At 34.2% G+C, this 21,755-nt stretch overlaps 1 protein-coding gene across 2 annotated transcripts in view; it reads left to right on the top strand.

The window, feature by feature from the left end:
- Nucleotides 1-21,755, top strand: part of ASCC3 (activating signal cointegrator 1 complex subunit 3) — a 280,041-nt gene that overhangs the window by 176,503 nt on the left and 81,783 nt on the right. Inside the window, exons 15-21 of one of the 2 annotated variants that reach the window (XM_062608480.1) lie at nucleotides 2,727-2,918; nucleotides 3,247-3,471; nucleotides 10,399-10,518; nucleotides 14,565-14,729; nucleotides 15,593-15,679; nucleotides 17,925-18,101; nucleotides 20,239-20,464. In XM_062608480.1, coding sequence (XP_062464464.1) covers nucleotides 2,727-2,918; nucleotides 3,247-3,471; nucleotides 10,399-10,518; nucleotides 14,565-14,729; nucleotides 15,593-15,679; nucleotides 17,925-18,101; nucleotides 20,239-20,464 — 1,192 coding nt within the window. The remainder of the gene's footprint in view (nucleotides 1-2,726; nucleotides 2,919-3,246; nucleotides 3,472-10,398; nucleotides 10,519-14,564; nucleotides 14,730-15,592; nucleotides 15,680-17,924; nucleotides 18,102-20,238; nucleotides 20,465-21,755) is intronic. The other variant, XM_062608481.1, reaches the window with a different exon arrangement.

The following is a 21,755-nucleotide window of genomic DNA, read 5'->3' as shown; positions in this document are numbered from 1 at the left end:
ATGCCAAAATATTTATGGAAAGAAAATTAGTTCTGTTTCTGGGCAGTTAATGGAATCATCGAGGGTAGTTAGTGATTTGATTTGCTTGATATTTGTTTTTTCCTAAGTCAAAAGTGTTCTGTTTTTCATTTAAAAAAAAAATTATCATCTTCTGTGCCAGAAAAAAGTATTTAATGTGCTTCACAACTGATTCCTGTGTAACCTGAGTGTCTAGCACTTCATAGATTCAATAAATGAACAGGCAAAACCTGCGAATATTAGCAAAGAAGTTGTTTTAGAATATGTGGAGATTTTAGCAGCATGCAGATATACTTTCTAAATGCAACTTTATGGATATGTTTTGGAGTGAGTTCCTACGTATTATTAAATGGTTGATTAATCTTAAGCTTGTAAGAACTTGAATCACAGTCAGACCAGCATTGCCATATCTAAGTGTGTTTTCTGTCACAAACTTTTTCCCTCCCTCTTTTTCCCTGCCTTTACAAGTTCCTTTCTCTAAATTGGCAAAATTGTAGTTCCTAAAACTGTAAATATATATTTCCTTCCATATATAATGCAAGATATTACTGTTCTTAGTTTCCCATTAGTAAACTGCCCTGACTTACAGATTTGGCTTTTTCAGCTAGAGATTATACTATTTAAAGTGTATTTTGAGATTGAAAAATTGTACTTTTTTAAATGTAGTTATTTTAATACCTGTAAAATAGTCGCACAACAGCAATACACTGCTAAAAAAGTGAAATTTCTGATGGTTGCCTTATCGCTTAGGAAGATTTGCTTCATTTAAAACAAAAGCTAATTACATTCTCAAATTCTTATACCATGTTCTGAATGCAAACAAGATCAATCCAAATTTCTCTGTCACAATTATTCTCAGATTTGCAGCTGAAGTGAATTTTCCACATGCCTGTCTTCTGTCAGATTTGTTGTTGATAAACTAGGAATATGAGCCTCAGTGCATTTGTGTTCTTCATGAAATATTTGTTTCTGTTTGCTAGCTCATAAAGAGCAGGCTTCATGAACCACATTTCCATTTTCTCAATTTCTTATTTATTCATTTTTCAAGCACTACAGTGGTTAATTAAATTTGCCAAAAAAAAAATCTATGTAGTTAAAAAGCTAATCTTTATTTCCTTTAAATTAAAGTTAATAATTACTGCTAAAGCAGGAAAGATCAGATATGAAGAAGCTGGATAAATGTGAAGCTGAGAAATCTGGTTTTCTCCCAACATTTTTTTTTCATGTGCTCCTTCACAACTGTATTCTCATCTCCCTATTTATTTCTGTTTGCAGAGATTTATTGTTCATGTTTAGCAGTGTGCCAGTACTATGAGCCATATTGTGCTTTGCTTTACCCACTCTGTACCCCTGAAATCAGCTTTCAGTGGCTTTGTGTCAGCTATTAGTAATTGTGTATATTTAAAATAATAATATAAATTATCTAGAATTAATTCACTATAATATACAGCACTGAAAAATAAAGTGGTAGTCCAAAAATCCTTAACTCGTGTGGTCTATGGAAAAACAGAGATTCTCTGCTGACAAAGATAGTACAGAAATCTGGTTTAGGGAAAGGTTAGTATCATCATTGCCACAAGGAGTGAGTGCAGAAGTTAGTAATGTGGAAGAGATGGGAGGAAAATCGGAGTTGTTCGTGGCAAACCAGGGACATTGCAACCTGAAGATTAGAGAAACCATATCCAGGGGTGAGAGTGAAGAGAACACCTTCATAAGGTGCTTTCTGATGTTGTATTTAAGCTCATATAAACTTGGTAAAGGCCCTTTATTCCAGTTTACACCAGGGCTACTGTGCCTTTCCTACTGTCATCTTAATTGTAATAAAAAAGCTGTACTTTTTGTGGTACTTGAGCTTTAGGCCAAAGCCTTGTTTCTGAACAGAAAGACAACTGTTCATGCTAAAATGGCATGAACTCTGGTGCTTTGGATTTCCTTTTTAAGTGGTTGGGTTTCTTTTTTCCTTCCCTGTTGCTTCTGGAAGTCACAATCCAAAGCAACTGGAGTTTCAGAGTTTAGTGTTTGGAAGGGAAGTGTATTAGCTTTTCTTAACTGTGAGTCAAATATCTGTTTTAGGTGAAATGTGATAAAACTAGCACCCAGAAATAAGGGAGACTTGCTTACAGACCTTGTACACAGTGGAAGGCTGGAGGACCTGAGGTTTTGCAGACTGAGTTCCCAGCCTCCTACACATGGGGAAGATAAAAATAAGGAGTAGATGAGCAGTTTGATTCCGTGCTGTGAATTTATTAGTCGATGCTGTGCCAAGCTGCTGCAATGGCTAGTGGTAGGGAAAGGTATCCCCTCCTTATTGTTAAATATAATGTGTGGCCTGCTGCCATCAGCCTGTCCTAGCTGCCTGCATAGTCTGAAAACTGCTCTTAAAGAAAAGCAGTGTACGAGTTCTCCATTTCATGTTCATAATGATTATCAGTAAATTTGAATCTCTGTTTAGGTGAAGCTATATTTTTCTAACAGTATTCTTTTAAACAATTAAGTGTATTCTTTGGAAAGTAGGACTAGAAGTCAAATCAATTTACAGAAAATCATGACATATTGGCGTTGATAGAAAGCTTGACATAAGTGGAACTAGTTTCTTTTTATGCCTAATAAAAATATTCTGTGTTTTTTTTCCCCATAATTTTTAGTAATGCAGTGGTTCTTGTACTGTAATTAGAAGTGAATTTAATTTTTATGCTTGTCCACTCTAGGTACAGAGATCCAGAAATAAGCAGTTACGTGAGCTGTTTCCAGATGGATTTAGTATTCATCATGCAGGAATGCTGCGGCAAGACAGAAATCTGGTTGAGAACTTGTTTTCTAATGGACGTATCAAAGTCCTGGTTTGTACAGCTACGCTCGCCTGGGGTGTCAATCTTCCTGCTCATGCTGTTGTTATTAAGGTTAGAGCTTCCATTACTCTGCACATGGGTACTTGTCTCAAAAGAAACCTGTAAGGAAGCATAGATAGCAAGATCTTTATTGTGGGTTTGGGGCCCAGAAGGGAAATATCTGATTGACGCGAAATGTTATTTATATCTCATTAAACTGATTCTCTCCAGTGGGAGTCTAGTTTGTATAGTAAAGATTTAAATATATCAAAGATTGTGAAAGGATTAGTTAAAGTACACTTCTGAAATCATGCTATATTTGCCTAATTTCAGTATTCAGCTCATCAGGATTATATTCATGTGTATTTATGTTAATTTTTATTAACTTTTCCTCAACCAGGGAACACAAATATATGCTGCAAAAAGAGGCTCCTTTGTTGACCTTGGAATTCTAGATGTCATGCAGATATTTGGTCGAGCTGGACGGCCTCAGTTTGACAAATTCGGAGAAGGCATCATTATTACAACTCATGATAAACTCAGTCATTACTTGACTCTTCTTACTCAGCAGAATCCAATTGAAAGCCAGTTTCTCGAAAGCCTTGCAGACAACCTAAATGCAGAGGTAACCTTTTATTTATTTAGAGAAACTAGTAAACTTTAAAATATTAATATTACTTGAAACAAAGATGCAATTTTGTCACACAAAATATCTGAAATGGAAATTTTATTACTGGTAGTCTGTAGGTGTGTATGTTTGAGGGAGTGAACTGTTATACATATGAAAATGTTGGGGGCCTTTTACAAAATGTAGTAAGTATTAGAAGTTGTACTGGTCAAAATACCATTAAGATAAAACTGTAGGAAGACAGCATTTACCTTTTAATCAGAAGCACTTTAATGAGTTTAATCAGTGTTCTGCAAAACTGCAAATTAAAATCCTCAAAAAAATGAAACCGTATCTGTAAAGAAACAAGCTTAGTTTTGGAATAGACTTTTAGTAGCAGTGGAGATTTCAATCTTTTCTGTGGCGAATATTGTAATAAGTGATGGTATTTGTATGGAAGATTTGATTGCAAATGAGGAAAAGAAGATTTAACTTGATGAACCAGGAGTTCCAGGCCTATTTCTTTCCTCTCAGCTGAGCATGCTTGCTTAAGGAAGTATGAGATTTATGCTATTAATTTTCAATGTGCAATATTCTGCAGAGAGAGATTGGTTTTAAGGAGCAGCGTGTTGTTCCTCTGATCTGAGCTGTAGTTCTGAATAAGCACAAATTTTCCGACAAGGCCAGAAAGCAGAGATGATTCTTATATGTAAGGTTAAAGGGAGGGTTTCTTTGATTCTGAGGGAACAGACATGAATTTTACATTTATTGATCATCTTATGCAGAGGAGAAAAAAAAATTGAAAACTAATTCTATTTTCAGTATCAAAGACGTATTTGGTTATAGATACACTTCAGAATTCCTCTCCACTTCCTCATTTTCCACTGTACCGATTGTGAATTCTTAGTTTTAAGTCCTAGGTATTTGTCTCACATGAAGTGTTTGGAATGGCTTAAAAAAAATTTACAATTGCATGTTTCTGTGTGTTATTGTACTAGATAGTAAATTAAGGTACCAAACTGCTGATAGCATTGACTTTGGTGCAGTTAGCACCAAAAAAAACACACTGAAGGTAGAACAGACATGGTTGATTGTTAGAATACAAAACAATTCTAATTTCTCCCAGGCTTCTGATTTTAACAGCCATTTTTAAAAGTAGTAATCTCTTATCTTTTTCCTTTTTGTTTTCTTTTCCCTGCATTTAACAATAAACGCTTTACTAGCATAAAAGCTGTTAAAAAATAAATCACTGGAGACTTGGAAAGTTAAATACCATTCTTTAGCCCCAGCTGAGTATGTTCGAATGGGTACTTAGTAAAAAGGGGGAAAAGGCATCCAAAAGCAAGGCATTCAAGCGGTAAAAGGCTCTATGAGCTTAGAACGTCTACAGTAACTATGAAATACTAAAAATTATCCAAAAGAAAATGAGTAGCAGCAATTTGGGTAAGATCGGTAACAATAAAAGCAATCTTAAGAATTTTATTGACTTTTAACAGTAGTCAAGTATCCAAGTAGTTTTCTGAAAAGTAGTGCTAGTAGGCACTGCAAAAATAATTTGGTTACATTGAAGGCATAAAATTAAGAAGGTAATACTCCTGTCCTGTTAAATAGTAGAACTAAATAAGAAAAAATGTGGAATAGAACAATAACTCTGTTGTGTAGGAGACAGTTATCTAAACTTATCCAATCAAAGATATATAGGAAGTGTGTGACATACAGAATAATAAAATCTACTTACTATTGCAAGATTTGGGGTTTGAGGAAATGTGCAGAAAATTGACAAACTAGTTTAGACAAAACTATTTCTTTTCAGATTTTGTAGTGTGGTAGTGTTATCTGAAAGGAAGAGTGTACTCCTGGCTTTAAATTACTGAAGATTCTGTGGCTGCAGTACAGTTCCAGCAGCTGAGATTTTTTTGTTCGTCACTGTGATAAGTGGTTGTTAGTAGAAATAGCAATGGAAAATGCTGAAAAGCAATACAGTAACAACGGCATGAAACCACCGTTTTTTGGTCATCTGGTATGTGTGGTGTTACTTCTGTCATGACATGCAAGAAAAATTAGCACCTGCCAGATTACAGGAAATCAATACTGTGAGCAGTTACAAGGACCTATTGTGTTAGGAGGGTTTTGGAAAGTAACTTTATCATTTCTTTATAATTCGAGTCAGTTTAAGCTTCTGTATATGCTGATTTGATCTAACTTAGTGGAATCCTCTGAGAAGGATACAGGTGCTTTAGAAATTGTTATGTTTATCTGGAGGTGGCTATTCCATAAGCTGCAGCATTCTGAAAAAAAAAAAGAAAAATTTAAAAACATATGCCATCATACTTATCAGTAAATAGTCTTAGGAAATACATTCAGTTTTGGTCATCCCTTTGATAGTAACTAGCACTATATATTGGGACAACATATGTGTTTATTGACTTATTTGTTACAGAAATCTCAACAGTATGCTGATGGCCGCTATCATCTTTGCCTTAACAGAGCATGTTATTAGTACAGGAAGTCTGCCCTGATGTATAATAAAACAACATATTTTAGGAGCGTAGTCTGTTTTTCTTGCAAGTCATTCAGGAAATCCAAATACTTATGCTGTAGTTGTAAAGAGGAACCAATTAAAGGCCAGAAGCAATGCTGAATTGTTTAAATTCTTAATTTATTATAGATGGATTGGTAGCTAGAAAAAAATAGTAAAATAAAGGCAGCAGTTGGAAATACGTTAAGACTCCATGTTTCCAGAAGAATATGAAGTTGCTTTTATCTAGACAAGGTCTCTTGACAGAAATAAGTAGGTGGTAAGAATGAGGCAGTGATTCAGACATTGGGGTAATACAATATGTAGTCCTAGCCACACAATCACCAGATCAAATCTCGTCCCTTGAATTTTGTATGTTTGAATAGACCTTGAATTTTGATCCTTGAATATGATGCAAGACAGAAAATTTGGGCACTGAGGCAATAAAATTTGGGTATTTCTAATTCTCCTTTCAAAATTAATTTTCTAGAAGTACAAAATTTTCAGGGAGGATGGGCAAAGGAATAGATCAGCTTCTATGAAAGGAACACACTAGTTTACCTGCATGTTTCAGGCAAGAACAAAGATAAATGGGAGATTATATGACAGAGTTTTATGAAGGAAAGAGTGATATGGCAAAAGAGTGAATTTCTCCTAGGAAAAGAACCAAGTGGCTTATTGAGATGAACCACTAGCAGGTTCAGAAAACACAAAAGAATGCCAGCTGGGTGGTTAGACTATGGAAATCTTTGCTGCAGGGAGTCGTACCTGAAAGGTAGAACAGTCCAAAAATGCACAAAAATGAAATAAAAATCAATTGAAAGATATCAAATGCAAAGACAGTACCTTTACCTAAAGTTCTTGAGGTGCAATAGTTTAAGGATTTGGGATAAATTTATATGATGCTTGTTTCTTATTGCCACATTCTGCCCTTCAGCATTTGGTGTTACCTATCATAGAGACAGCACGCTGGCCTTGATGTCCCTGTTCATTTTCTCCTAGGAGAGCTACAGAGTGAGAAAAGTCGAAATACACCCAACTTCATTGATTTGACACCAAAATTAAGACTTTAAATTTGTATGTCAGCACCTCAACCCACTGAGAATTCTTTTGTGCAGATTTCTTCTGACATTTGTTTTGGGTTTTGTTTTTTTTTTTCTTCTAAAAATGGTCAGAAGCAGCATAAATGGTCAGTGATGATCAACACAGGTGTGGAGATGCCCTTTTCGTTTTCTGTTAAGGTTGTGCCACTGGGCATAATGGAATGTAAAAAGGAATAAAAGAAACACCTTGTTAGGGTGCTTAGTTGAGAGGAGCAAGTCCTGAGTCAGTTGACCAGCTGGCAAGCAGAAAAAACCTACCGCTGTATTTTCTGGAAAAGCAGGAAGAAAGATAAGATGCAGGGGATGTGGTTTAATTAGACCATAAACTTTAACTTATCTGGGAACTATCATCAATAGCTCATACAATGCAGGTCACTATTCCTTCCCTAATTGTTTCCACCTGATAGAGCTCCCCCTGATATCCGCAGCTGGACCCCAGCTTGTTGCTGGGGTGACTCCTTTTTCCAGAGAGCTTAGAAACTGAGAGAATTTGCAGTGCTGGACAGTAGGTATACCTTCCCCAGGGGATTTTCCTTTCCTTGCATTTAATTAAGATTTTGTTATGAAGCCAGGAATGTAAAAGAAACACTCAGGAGCTGGGTAACTAACAGCTAATCCTGGTGTGGGGCAAAGCACTGCTGGGGGAAACTGAAGTTTTCTCCCTGGGTGTCCAGGGCCCTTGGGCTTGACCAGACCTGCACAAGACCAGCAACCTCATCCGTTCCCCTCTCCTCTTCTTCAGCTGTGTTCAGACGGTTGACAAGTTATTTGGAGTTAACGTACAATGACATTTCTGATGTAGTCCAGTTGTACCTAAAATAGTCCTTTGGTCACGTGTGACTGTTGGAGTTGCTGTCCCACTTGGAATGGTTCTAGTAGCATTAAGAAGTTATTTCAAAAGTCATACAAGAACAAGATCATAATCACTTCAGATGCTGAAGTACTAACTCAAAATACACTGGTTTCCAACGCAAATAAAAGATTGCTTTTTAGGTTGTTAGAAAGATTCCTTGCTCTCTTACCTTAACAACAAATATTTGATTCATATATATAATTTTTTTCACCCATGTAACCTGACTTAATTATACAAATATAATAGCAATTAAACATTCTTACATAAAAAAACAGGATATTATGTTCTCTTATATGTTATATAATACAGTATATATTAGCAGTAATATTTTTATGCCCTTTTCTAATCTGCATATAAATATCAGAGAAAAACTTCATTCTTCAAAAACTACCACCAAGAAGCTCTGCTACTTATATCTGTTTACACTTGTTTGAAAATCAATAACACCTCCTCTGAAATACTGCTCAATTTGATAAAGTCTGCAATTAGCATTTGTAAAAAAAAATATTTCAATGAAAATGCAGACTACTACATAACCACATCATTTGGTGTTGGTGATATCAGCCATTGAAGAATTAGTTGAACGTTTATGAGCATGATGATCTAATTTTTTTCATTTAAAGTGACACAGTGAGATTAATATACTCCTCAAGTTTTCATTTTGTGAGTGCAACACCATTATTTATATTTGAATGTTTTTTTTTTAAAAAAAGCATTTTGTGATGACGCGTGCAATCAAAAAATACAATGTCTACATAGTAAATATTTCTACTCATTGATTAATCTATCTATAACTAATTACTTATACATGGTTGAGGAAACTGGAAAATTTAGAACTTTTTCTTTCATTTTACTAAGTATCACCTCATCTGTTTATTGATTTTATAAATACTGCATATTTTAGGTCTTAACAGAGCTTCTCTTAACTTTGTAAATAATTTATTTCGTAATTACTATTAAGTGTTTGTGTTAATAAGATCTGATTTTCATACAGTTCCAGCACACGGATACGCTTTCAAACCATCAGAACTTTACTTGAACACTAGATGGCAGCAAACATTTATTAGTTGCCTTTTTGTTTCTGTCTCTGCATTTTATGCATTGACTATTCATTAAAGTTGGTTGAGAAAGTGCAGTGTTAGATTTCAGTACCGTATCTGAAACCCCACTGTATTGCGTAATCACTTTTTTCCCTTACTTTTACTTTTAACTCGTGGAAATGTTGAATTTGTAAGTAATACAATCAGATATTTGAACAAATGAGGAAAAACTGAGGTTTGTTTTGGCGGGGGGGGGGGTAATTGTCAGACTTCACTTTCCTCAGTAATGAGAATTTTAGATTTTCATGACTGTGAAAATTGTTATTTGGGTGAAAATGTTGTTATGTGATTTCACAGTGTGTACTGAAAGATATTTGAATCATGGAAAGAAACCAAATACTGAAATTAACCCTGGTAGCAAACCAATTAGTTTGTGTTGGATGTGGGCTGTAGGAGCCTATGAAGAACTGTAGCTTTTGTAGCTACTTAAGTGCATTATGTAACTATTTACTTTGTAAAACAACACCTGACCTCCTTATGCTATTGAAGAGCAAATTATAGCTTGAAAAATATGTAAGACAAAGCTTGGGGTTACTCCAAGTCATTAGTCATTAATATCAACAAGGTTTTGCCTGATTTGATAGTTAAGGCAGATTTGGCTTACATTATTATTTTTTACTAGATATTTCTGTTATTTCAAAATAGCACATTATGCAGGAAATATTACATTCTCTGGGTAAAATCAAATTAACTGGAATTAAGCAGTAAAATGCTTCTCAGGAATATAACCAATACAAAATAGATCTGAAATTATCGTGTAAAAATGTGTGTATGGTAATTACTTTGGTGCTAGAACTATTGAATTGGCAAAAAAAACTCAGTAAAAAAAAAAAAAAAAAAGCCAAGGCTGTATATCTGATTCAGCCTTGAAAAATAAATAATATATATTACCTGTTCCATTTTGGTATGTTTTGATATAACAAGAATGTAGCAGGTACCTGTATATCTGAATTGCTAGAACAAAAAGGAGAAAACTATTTGTGAAGTCTGTGTGTAAAAAAATTGCCAAGTATGAAGGCACGATGAAGAAAATCCTAAAGATGGTTGCTGTCATTTGGGTTAGGACTTGCGCTTTCACACTGATATGAATAATCTTTTAAATGTAAATAGATTTTTCAAGGTAAAGAATTATGTCACATATCATACCATGTTATGGTATAATGTTATATAAGATGAAGATGTGTAATGATGATTCAACAATGATCATTTTAAAATAATATTCTATGATGATTATTTTAAAATAAAAGTTGGAAACATACTGCTGCTTTCTTTAGTGCTAATGCTCTGAATTCCAAGTGGTTTCAGCTGTTACAAATACTTACGTTCAGCTGTAACATAGATGTTTAATTTTGTCTCTTCTCCTATTTCCAGATTGCTCTTGGAACAGTAACTAATGTGGAAGAAGCAGTAAAGTGGATAAGTTACACTTATCTTTATGTACGGATGAGAGCAAACCCATTAGTATATGGCATCAGTCACAAAGCTTATCAGGTATAAAATGCATTTTAAAAAAATCTGTAACCTGTTCTAGGTCTCTAATCCTTCTCTGATGTGAGGATAAATATTTGCTATTTCTACTTAACCTGACATCAGCAATTCTTTTAAAGTGCTTAGAAAAGGAAGATATTTTCTGTAGCAGAGTATTTTTAACGCTAAATTAAGAGGCCCCTTCTGTTCACATAAAAACACATTTTAACTGACCAAGTTATGCTCCAAAGGACAACATTCATTCCTAACAGACAATTACTGTAACTTAGCCTATCGTCAGTTTTTCAATTTTGTAGGCTAGATATAAATGGTAGAATAAAGCATTCTTGAGTTGCTTGCTTTCCCCTGTCCCCACCACCTTTTGGTTTAGAATGTTTCATCACGTGGTATCTTATAAATTATAAAATTACATTTTTAATTGAGGGTTTTTTTTCTTCCCTGTGATTTAGTAATTGTAAGATTTTTTTATTCATTTATTTTATTTGGCTTTGTTTATTTGGAGTGTTCCGTGCAGGATATAAATCAGAGCACAGTTACATAAGGGTGGTGTTCAATTTTTTTTTCATTACACGTAATTTTTAGGAATTTAACAGTTCACAGATTATCTGAATATTATTACTTTTTTCTATCCAGCTGTTTATAAGCATAAACATGATGACATAGTTTGAACATGGGCAACTGACCCCAATGCAGGTGAAACTCTCACAAGTGTACAGTAACTACAGTTTATTTCACATGTCCTGAATCTATTTTGTGATTTCATAATTTGTTATGATACTGTGAGACGCAGTTGTTTAGGTCATAGTAACGTGTAGAGATACATATCAGGAAGCATTTCTTGATAGCTTTTGTGTCTGATAGTGGAAACTGAAGCAAAAATAGGTAGACATTTTTTTGAGCAACTTTCTATAGACACCTTTAGACCTCTGGTCATCTCAAATTTGTTTTCTATAAAAAGCCTTACAGTTTATTACCATATGTTAATATGGTAATACTGTATAACACAAATCACTAAGTAATAGATAAATGAAAAGCAAAAATTAGTTTGCAGATGAGAAGTTGTTGTCCCATTCCTTTAAATGCCTTTAAAAAAAAAAGAATCAGATTTTTTTTTGACCAGTGTTATTAACAGATTTTAGATTAAAAGAAATGTATCCGTGGTGGTAATAACTGGTAAAAAAAAAAAGGTAGTAAAACGTTAACAGAAATATTTCTGTAAATTTAAAAAATAATAAGCAAGGGCAGTTGCCCCTTCCCTTGATTTTGTGTTTTCATTCAGCTGGTGAGAAATTGGAGATTGCCAGAAGTTGTCTTTTCCTGCTACTAACCTCCGTTCTGCCCCTTTGGATTTGATGTGCTAATAATAAACATTACTATTTTTGTGTTAAGGCAGTAGCAAATTACATCAATTTGAAGTGTTATCCATTCATGTAGGAGCAAACCAAATGCCAATCACGTTATTTTCTACATAAACCATTTTTAAACTCCAAAGCTATGTGCTATAGACAGTATACGGATGGTACAGTGCCAGATGCGGGCATAACCACAGGTTTGCTCACTTTAGGCTGTTCTGTTCCTTCTGTTCTGAGTATAGGTATCCAATTTTCATAATTGGTGTCTTACTGTTTCTTACTAGTGTCGCAGCATGCCAATTTCTGTCTCTGTTTTGGCTGACAGTCAATGCTACCCATTCAAAATCCAAATATCTGCATAACCATCATGGGTCACAGTTCCCAGCTATTCAGTGGGGCTGAGAAAATGCAAACGTATTCTGCTTTCCCTTTCCACAGGTGCTCACCACACCCAGTAATTACTTTAGGGCACCATGTGTCCAGCCTGTCCACACAAAAGGGGTGTGTTTCACCACACAAGGAGACCAGGGCAAGCACGCATCTGCCTCTGGGGTATTACTCTTCCCCACCTGGCCCGCTTCTGGGCTATGCCCAGGAGTAGGCTGCTCCAGGCACAGTGTTTTGATTTATGACTTTTCAAGTTGTTTGTTAGGAGTGCCAGTAATGCCTTTTACTGAGTTGAAAAAATGGCCAAAATTATGATGAGAAGCAAGTAGAAACAAACAGTGGAAGGAAAAAGTTGAGCAAATGTGGGTGTCATATGAATTAGAGGAATTTTTTCATCCTTTCAGGGTTCCAAAGAAAAGGTGGTCCCTTTGTCCTTTTTCTCCTTTTGTTTCCACTCTGGTGTTGCCATAGTTAAGCAAAGTTTTTTATCCCCATAAGGTGTATGTTTATGTTTAGAACATCTGTAAAAGTTAGAGGAGTTTGTCCCCAACGCTTCTCTGTTAGCTAGAGGAAAACGTGAATAATAACACAGTTTATCATGCATTCTTAAATTTCCATATGTATACTCCAGACCTACTCTGTTTCTTGCTGTGGGCAGGACAAGGTTCATTTTTGAGAGTCTGGCTGTTCTAGGCTGGATCTTTTACTCTGGATTTCTGATTACACAAATTCAACAAGAAGGTTCCTAGCCATGGGTCCTGCAGACTGGAATATTGCTTCACAGCCTTTTTCCAATTGGTGACCTTTCCTTTAAAGTTAAAACCTTTGTTTCTGTAAAAAAATGTCAGTCTACTGTTACAGCTTTAGCTTTTTTATATGTAAGACAAAAAGATTGGCAGGTAATTGGGACTGCCAAAGGAGTAGGTAAATTTTGATATTTTTTAGATTTTTTTTTCCCACTCTTTTGTTTTAAGAAATGTTAAAACATCTGGCATCCTGATCACTTTTTTTTGACCACCTCTGATCTGAAATCTGACCTCAATGCATGACTTACTATTGAGAAAAGCACTCTAGACCTTTGCCATCTTAGCTTTTGACATGAAACTAAGGCAAGCCATAACTAAGGAGAAACAGCTTCAGAGTAACTGGCAAAGATGGGGATTATTAGGAGCTAGCCTTGCAGCTGCTTTGTGGAGATGTCTGTATTTGTCTGCAGCTTCACTGAATGTGAGATGAAGCACTTCAGCACAGAGATGAAACTGAATCCTGGCCCAGGGAAAACCAGAGCAAACCAAGGCATAGCAATTCTTAAAGCTAACTCCTTTTTGTTGTCTCAGTCATATATCTCTGGTGCAGATTTACCAAGAGTGCTGGTGAGTGACTTGCCCTGTAGGAAATCTGAACTATACAAGCCCTGAAATAAGAATGATGCCTGCGGACTAGACCAGAGTTACAATCCTTTCAAATTTGGTGACTTGTGTAATTAGAACCGTATCTCAGGTGCATATATACCAGAGGGTTAACACAACTACAAATCCCTTTTCACCCATCCTCATCAGTGTGAGTATCCCAGGTGCATATGTGGAAACACACAATAACAGCAGTCCCGCTCAGATGGGAGTTTTGCCCAGCCTTGTATGTACTAATAAGATAATGTACATCATTACTTGAAAAAAATGTCGAAGTTCCTGAACTTTGATATGCATAGAAGTGCTGTTTTGCACAAGCAGCTCCTTGTGTGCTTTTAATGTGAATGTTTATGAAGTACATCAATAACTCAATAATTACAATATCCCAGATGACATACTCAAAGCTTTTGGGGGCATAAGAGTTTTTTTGCAATTCATTTCAGCCACCCAATTTGACGTTTATTCTATTTGGGATACAAAGTCATCCTCATGTCAGATACCCAGGCAAGGTATATCCTTAGCTATTTTCATAAATAGAAGATACCATAAAATGGCATGTTTTTGTGGAGTGATAATGATAATTTCATGATGAATATATTGTCACTAAAACTTCTTTTGAAAACTTCAGTGTAAATTTATTTCATAATCATGCTTTTTCATAATTACTATTAGTCTACATTGCATTGTTATTCTCGAAGCACTGTAAAAGGAATATTATCCTGATTGTTTTGTCCTGTACAGACAGTTCTTGGTCAGTAATGTCAGTGTAACTGTTATTAGTGAGATCTCAGGAAAATCATTTTATTTGATTTCTGCCTTTATGTGACTGGGTTATCTCAATAAAATTATTTACTTAACACTTTTTCTTTCATACAAATAAATATGTGTGTTTCATGTCTAGATGGATCCAGGTCTAGAAAAGCACAGAGAACAACTGGTAATTGAAGTCGGCAGGAAACTGGACAAAGCCCGTATGATTCGTTTTGAAGAGCGAACTGGCTTTTTTTCTTCAACAGATTTAGGCAGAACTGCCAGCCACTACTATATTAAATACAATACTATAGAGGTAAATTATGATGTTCTATTTCTGGGGTTTTTTTTCTTCTTTTTGAACCTGTAACCCAAAATAGTTGTAAGATATTACAGAATATGTAGCTGATTTGTTCAGTATATTTTCAAATCATACTTACCAAAATGGGGAGAGATGAAATAGAGAGGAAAAAGAAATAAACTAAATGTAAAGCAATACTGAAAATCTAGACTTGGAGTGAAGTAAGGTTTGAAATTTTTATTGTCAATCCTTTCTTTTAGGTGAATTATAAAAAACATTCTGATATCAACAGTGTGCACAACCATTGATACATGATAGCACATTCAAATTTAGAATCTGATAACAGAAAAGTTTTTCTGCATGAAATTCCTATCACCTTGCCAACCTTAAACAACTTTTTGTACTGTAATCAGATTGTGTTATGAATGTGTTGGAAAAATGCATTTGTACAAAACTTTGTAGTATTGGAAGCTTGATTTGATGTACACATTCATCTTACAACCTTTTTTTAATAAGAAATAAGTCTTTTTCTTGAACAGAAGCTGAAGACTGAGTTAATAATGTTTAACTGTTTACTGTCACTATGTATAATTAGTATCACATATATTTATTCACTCAAACATGTCCTATACTTTTTTGAAATGTCCATAGACTGCGTGACTCTCAAGTTTGGGTTGCCTGAGTATAAACGCACTGTTTTTCTGAAAGTGCTAAGAAGTCATTCTAGAAATTGTTGCTGTTTAAATTGTATCACTCTGGTCTTCAAATAACTTACATTTTAACCTTATATGCCTTTTGAAATCTTGGTTAGTGTTTCTTTTGTGCTGTATGTGTATGTTTATTTTCAGTATTAAATCAATTTATTTTATTTTTAACAGACTTTTAATGAATTGTTTGATGCGCATAAAACAGAAGGTGATATTCTTGCTATAGTATCAAAAGCTGAAGAATTTGAACAGATAAAGGTAAAGTTGTATCTTTTCATACAAAGAATGTCTTAAAACTAGACACTACTGTAGTACTCACTCCAGAGTGTCTACAGACCCAAGTTTTGTTAAATAATAAGCACCATAATAAAATGTTTTCTAAGTGTGCATAATTGCCAAGAACTATATATGCTATCACTCAAATTTATATGTTCAGCTTGAACTGTAGTGCACATTTAATAACTAGTTATGGATCTCTGAAAATTCCTTTTAAATGCTTTTAAGAACTTTTCCGCTCCTCAATTATTAACAGGTGAAGATAAGCGTCCATTGGAGTGGTGCACCCAGGGATGAGAAAGTTTTTCTGTTTGAAGTTTAAACCTTTATTACATATCTCCATGAGCAATTTGCTTAATCAGAAATGAGGCAGGACTCACTGAAGTTAACTCTGTGGTATACTTCATGTAGGGAACAATATTCAAGTAGCAGAATGATAAAATCTGATAAGTTATTTTCAAATTTGAAATCTAGAAAGTTGTTGTAACAAATTTTTTTGTACAGGCTAGATTACTGTACTGTCATACTCAGTTCAGTTCCAACCTCCTTTTTGCCTCCTGTGTGGGTAGGACTCAAGATAATTCATCACAAGCTGGCATGAGCTTGTTTGCCCATGCTTCTATATCATGGAGGTGCAAGCCAGACCCTGCAGGGTTTATTAGCTTGGGCTCATTGCCATTTTACGACAATTACACAACTTTCAGATCAGAGTTGGCTCTCATTCACCTGGCTCTGCAAACTGGCTGTGTGAATCCCACACCATCTACATATTTACATATTTGCACACATTGTATGAGTATTACCATCTCTTTATCTAATGGAAAAATTCTATTTTGCTGTAATCTTTTCCATTATAGAAGATAATAAGCAGTGAGGTTTTACACACAAACACTGATACATGCAACGTTTTCCAAGCTAAAAAGGATTTTTTCTGATAGTGATACCGCTTTGCTAATTCTAAATTGAATATTTAAAAGGAAAACATATGGAAAATATGATGTGATAAGTTTTTATATTTGTAGTAAAGTTAGTAGTAATGCTTCTGGACTAAAGTATAGTTTTTCTAATTTTGTATGGTTTTCTCAGATTTGTATGGTGTGGCATCAATGCGCCATAATTTTCAGTTTCTTGTGATTAATTTGCTGTGCAGCTCTGAATGTTAAAACTAGTAACTGATTTTCACAAGAATAACTCAGGATTTATTCCACTGTGTGATACAAATTGTGACTTTTGTTAATATGAATCATGCCTTCATAATGCCTTTAGACATTCTGTATTTTAAGATAGGTAGGTCACCAGTAGCTGAAATACAGATCTGGATTTGACCTTACTGTATAATGCAAGAGCAGAAAAAATTATTAGAAATGCTGTTCTACGCAGAGCATACTATTCCCCTGACACTGCAGTCATCTGTGATGGTTGTGTCTTTCATTTTTTTCTTTCCTATAGGACTAGTGGCTTGAAGTTGGGAATTTTATCCCTGTTGTCTCAGGGTATTTTATATGTCAGGTAGTCAGGTCCAAATTAAAATTACTTTCAGCTGGTTCCCTGCAGGGACCAAACATTTACCCTCTTTAAATAAGTTTTACACTAACAGACTATCAGTAAATCAAAGAATATGTAGATTTATGCTGGTTTTGCCATGTAAGGGTCATCAGTTAGAATGTGAAATGTTATGCATTATTCAAACCATAGATATTAATATTTCTTTACTCATATTAAAACTTAATCTTATTAACAGTGAAAATTTTAATATCGTGAATCATACTACTTCACAGTTTTGAGTTTAAAATGTATTATGCCACATGCAAACTATGTAACTATAATGAGTACATTTAATGTTAATTCAAGACTGCCCTAATCCAGATGGACAGAGGTTTTACTCTGGTCAAATAAAAAATAAAATCTCATCAGATGAAGGATGGTAGGGTCAGAAGATTCAATTTTGGTGGCATATCAAATTTTTGTATGTCAATGGCAACCTTAATAGATAGTGATGAATAATAAAATGTAATTGTGTCACTATTAAGATAGTTTCAATTATGCTCTATTAGCTACATTGTGGAAGATGCGGGTTTGCTGCTTTTTTTTCTTCTTTTTTTTTTCTTTAAAACTAGAGACTCCGTTTGAAAATAATGTAACTATGTTATAAGGAAAAATTTGATTTCAGTGTAAAAATTCTTATCAAATTGCTCCAGCCTCTTCATTATCTATAATTGTGTTTTAGGTAAGAGAAGAAGAAATAGAAGAGCTGGATACCTTACTGAATGATTTCTGTGAACTTCCTGCTCCAGGAGGTGTGGAAAACAATTATGGAAAAATTAATATCCTCCTTCAAACATATATTAGCAGAGGGGAGATGGACAGCTTTTCCCTTATTTCGGATTCTGCGTATGTTGCACAGGTAAAAACAGGGAATTTACATATCTGTTACTGTCTTCTGCTGTATTCATTCTCCCAGTTGTTTACAGTTATGTAAGTAGGCCTTGATCTGCAATTTTTTAAAATATTTTAATGCAAATTGATCTGAAAATCCGAGGCGTTTGTGAGTGTGCGCATGTGTGGCATAATATTTAAGTAGAAAAGATTTCCAAAAGCCTATCTTGGGAGACTGTTGATTTTTTTTCTAATTATGAATGCCCTTTTTGTTCATATTACCCCTGCAGTCTTTTTGCAGGAGTAGTTCTAATTGTGTTTACACAGACATTTTATTCTTAATTTACTGGGGTTTCTTCTAAATCTGGAAAACTGTTGCAATGTTTTTATGGTTTCTGTACTTTTATGCTTCATTCTGCAAAACATAAGCTATGTCTTATACACATACCTTAGTTTATACAAGAAATGTGTGCTATTACAATTTTATTGCTAGACGCACTCAAGCAAAATTACGATTTGCAAAAATCATGCAAAAATATTGGTCTATATATTTGTTTGTCACTTTGAATTGACACCTGAACAGATGATATTTATACAGTATGTTTACTTATTACACAGAATAATAAGAGAACTGCAAGTCTGTAATACAGAATTGCTTGCTTATACAACTAAAACCATCTTAGAAAGAAAGGGGTGTTGCCTGAAAGTTTAGAATCCTGGATCCAGAAGAACTTGAAGAGGCAAAATGCTCATAGACAATCCCAGATGTGCAGCAATAGTGAATGTATAAAATAGATAATAAAGTTTTACCTTTTAGCCCATTCTTTGTCTCTTTTGTTTTTCTTTTTTTTTCTTGGTCAGCAACATCTTGCATTGAATCATTTTTGTCTCATCCTTAGAAAGCCATTTTGGAAATAATTGATTGTACAATTGCATTTAGTTGGTGCTAAATATGAACGTTAAGTATTTAAAAGTATATGTATTCTTCAGGAAGATTTTCATACTAACATTACCTTCTTCAGAAGTGTTTACATTTCATAGCACGTATGAGTATAAATGAGAAAATTCTGAAATCATTATGCACATCATAAAAATTGTGGTTCTTGCACAGCAAGATCATTTTCAGTATGATTCTTTTAATCTTTGCTTTCAAGACAATTGCTTTTATTTGTCTGTCTCAATTATAGCATTTTTAGTGAGGCAACATGGCCGTCTTCTCAGATCTTCATTCTACATGTGGAACCAGTGCTACAAATTGGCAGTATTTTTAATTGGATAGTGACTATTAAGAAAATAATTCGTTCTTTCTAAGTAAAAGAAATGTGCTTCTTCAGTAACATGTGCTTCCTATCATGACCAAATAATTTTCTATTTTTTATTTCTTTTGGCATTGCAGAGCCAGCAGAAAATGACTGTATTCTATTTAATGAATCAAGAGCATAGTTGTTAATCCAGGGTAGGAAAAAAACAAAAAAAGAAAATAAAACCAACCACCAAAAAGACACAACTTCATAATACAGTTTGATAAGTTTATGAAAGTAATATCATAACTTATGTTTTCAGGATAAGACTGACCTCATTCAAGCTTATGTTAATAATTAATTTTCCAAGTCCAGAACAGATTTGTACAGGTTGGTTATACAATAGTCTCAGAAGATGGTAACATTAAAAAAAAAAAAAGTCACTACTATAAAACTTCTGTGCAAACGTCATGAAATTCAATGTGTAATGGGATGCTATTATGGAAGTACAACTGAAGTAAAAAGTTAAAACTTCAGATTCATAGAAACTGAGGTTGCAGGTGTATATTATGTGCAGGCAGAGGAGGAAGATATTAGGTACAGTAGGTGAATTTCTTTCAGAAGTGATTAAGACACAATAAATTTAGAACTCCCTAATGTTAGCACAACTAGAAATTCTATGTCAGACTTGCCCCTATATTAATTAGTTGCACATGTTTCTTTTCATAATTTCTGTAGGCAACCATGAGGTAGTTCTACCACTAGACAGTGATGGAAAAAGTAGTTTTCAAGAATGTTTGAAATAAGTTTGAAAAGAAAAATCTGTTGTTACGGTTTGTCAAAGATGAGTCTATGGGATCCTTTTCATTTTACAAAGAATACTTGAGAGAATGACAACATTTTTGCTTTTTTTTCGCTCTCCAGAATGCAGCTCGTATTGTTCGAGCTCTTTTTGAGATTGCCCTTAGGAAACGTTGGCCTGCAATGACATATCGACTACTGAATCTCAGCAAAGTCATTGACAAGCGGCTGTGGGGCTGGGTTAGCCCTTTGAGACAGTTCTCAGTGTTACCACCATCAGTCCTTTCAAAGTTGGAAGAGAAGAATCTCACTATAGACAAGATGAAGGACATGAGGAAAGATGAAATAGGTGAGAAATCACCAATGTTGATCTGCTTAGACTATTAGTAATCAATGGACAAGTTAGAACTAAGTCTGAGCCATGCGTTAATATACCCACTGTGGCCTGGAAGCCATGTAGGCACATTAATATTGTATTATGCTCTAACCAATAAAGAAGGCTTATTCCATCTCCACAGCTTGTAATATGGCACAACTTTGAGGGTAAGAGTAACCCATGTCCTGCCAACTCCAGAACACATACCAAATAGAAATGTATGTTGATATGTATTTATATACATGTATATATGTACATATTTATGTTGACCTGTGCTTTCTTTCTTGCTCATATAATATAATGCACTACTATAAAAGGCATCTGTTTATTTTTACCAATTGGCAAAATATGGCCATTTTTTTTATTGAAATACTATTAACATGAAAAAGAATAAAAGCAGATTATTATGTCCTGGAATACTATCAGTAAATGGTCTGCTTCTGAAACACTGCATTAATTTTCATTGAACATGAAGCATTCATTGTCACCGGTGTCATTGCAGCAAAACCTTAATGGAATTTTTTAAAGGATTTGACACTTCAATAATGAGAAAATCCACAAGGCTACTGATACACATAATGAAAATTTCTAGTACATGTGTATAAACTGTTGTGCATAAACTGTCCACCATTTGGTTGAAGTTAAACTAAAAATAAAATATTGCTGGTAATGCGTTTCTTTTTCCTATATTAGTGTATTTTTTTTTTCTCATTTGGACTTTCTTTGCACCTGTTATCACAAAGTTGTTGAGAAACAAACTGCCATTTTTTTAAATGTTTTTTGACTAAAAATACAATTCATAGTCATGTTTTTTTAGAAGTTATTACCTCTGACTCGACAATTCTTTCATTTGACAAAAGAACTACTTTCCTAATTCAGGCAGCTTTGTTACGTGCCTAATTTAGTTTGGATAAATTTAGTTGAATAAATATGCAAAACTTTGCAGAATTAGAAGCTATCTTTTTATTTTATAAGTTAAGCTGAAATATCATGAGAAAATTTTTAGGTGTGCAGTATAATAATAATTTTATAATTTTAAATGTATTAAAAATATAAAATTGGATTTGAAAAGCTAGCATTATCATGCTTTTCTTTTCAAAAGCATTACAGCGCTTTTTATTCAGATCTGTTATTTTCTTGTCTACTTATGCAGTCTTTTTAATACTTGATATTCTTTTTGATTAACTGTATTACTTTGGGGTTTTATTTCTTTTTTTATGCTTCTTTCTCCCCATGCTTACCTGTGGAAAAGCAAGAAATTTTC

This window comes from Pezoporus occidentalis, unplaced genomic scaffold (genome assembly GCF_034315485.1).
Source record: "Pezoporus occidentalis ecotype Australia unplaced genomic scaffold, CSIRO_AGI_Poc_V1 ctg13, whole genome shotgun sequence".
NCBI lineage: Eukaryota > Metazoa > Chordata > Aves > Psittaciformes > Psittacidae > Pezoporus > Pezoporus occidentalis.
Note: the sequence above shows the minus strand (reverse complement) of the source record. Positions and strands in the feature narration are given on the sequence as shown.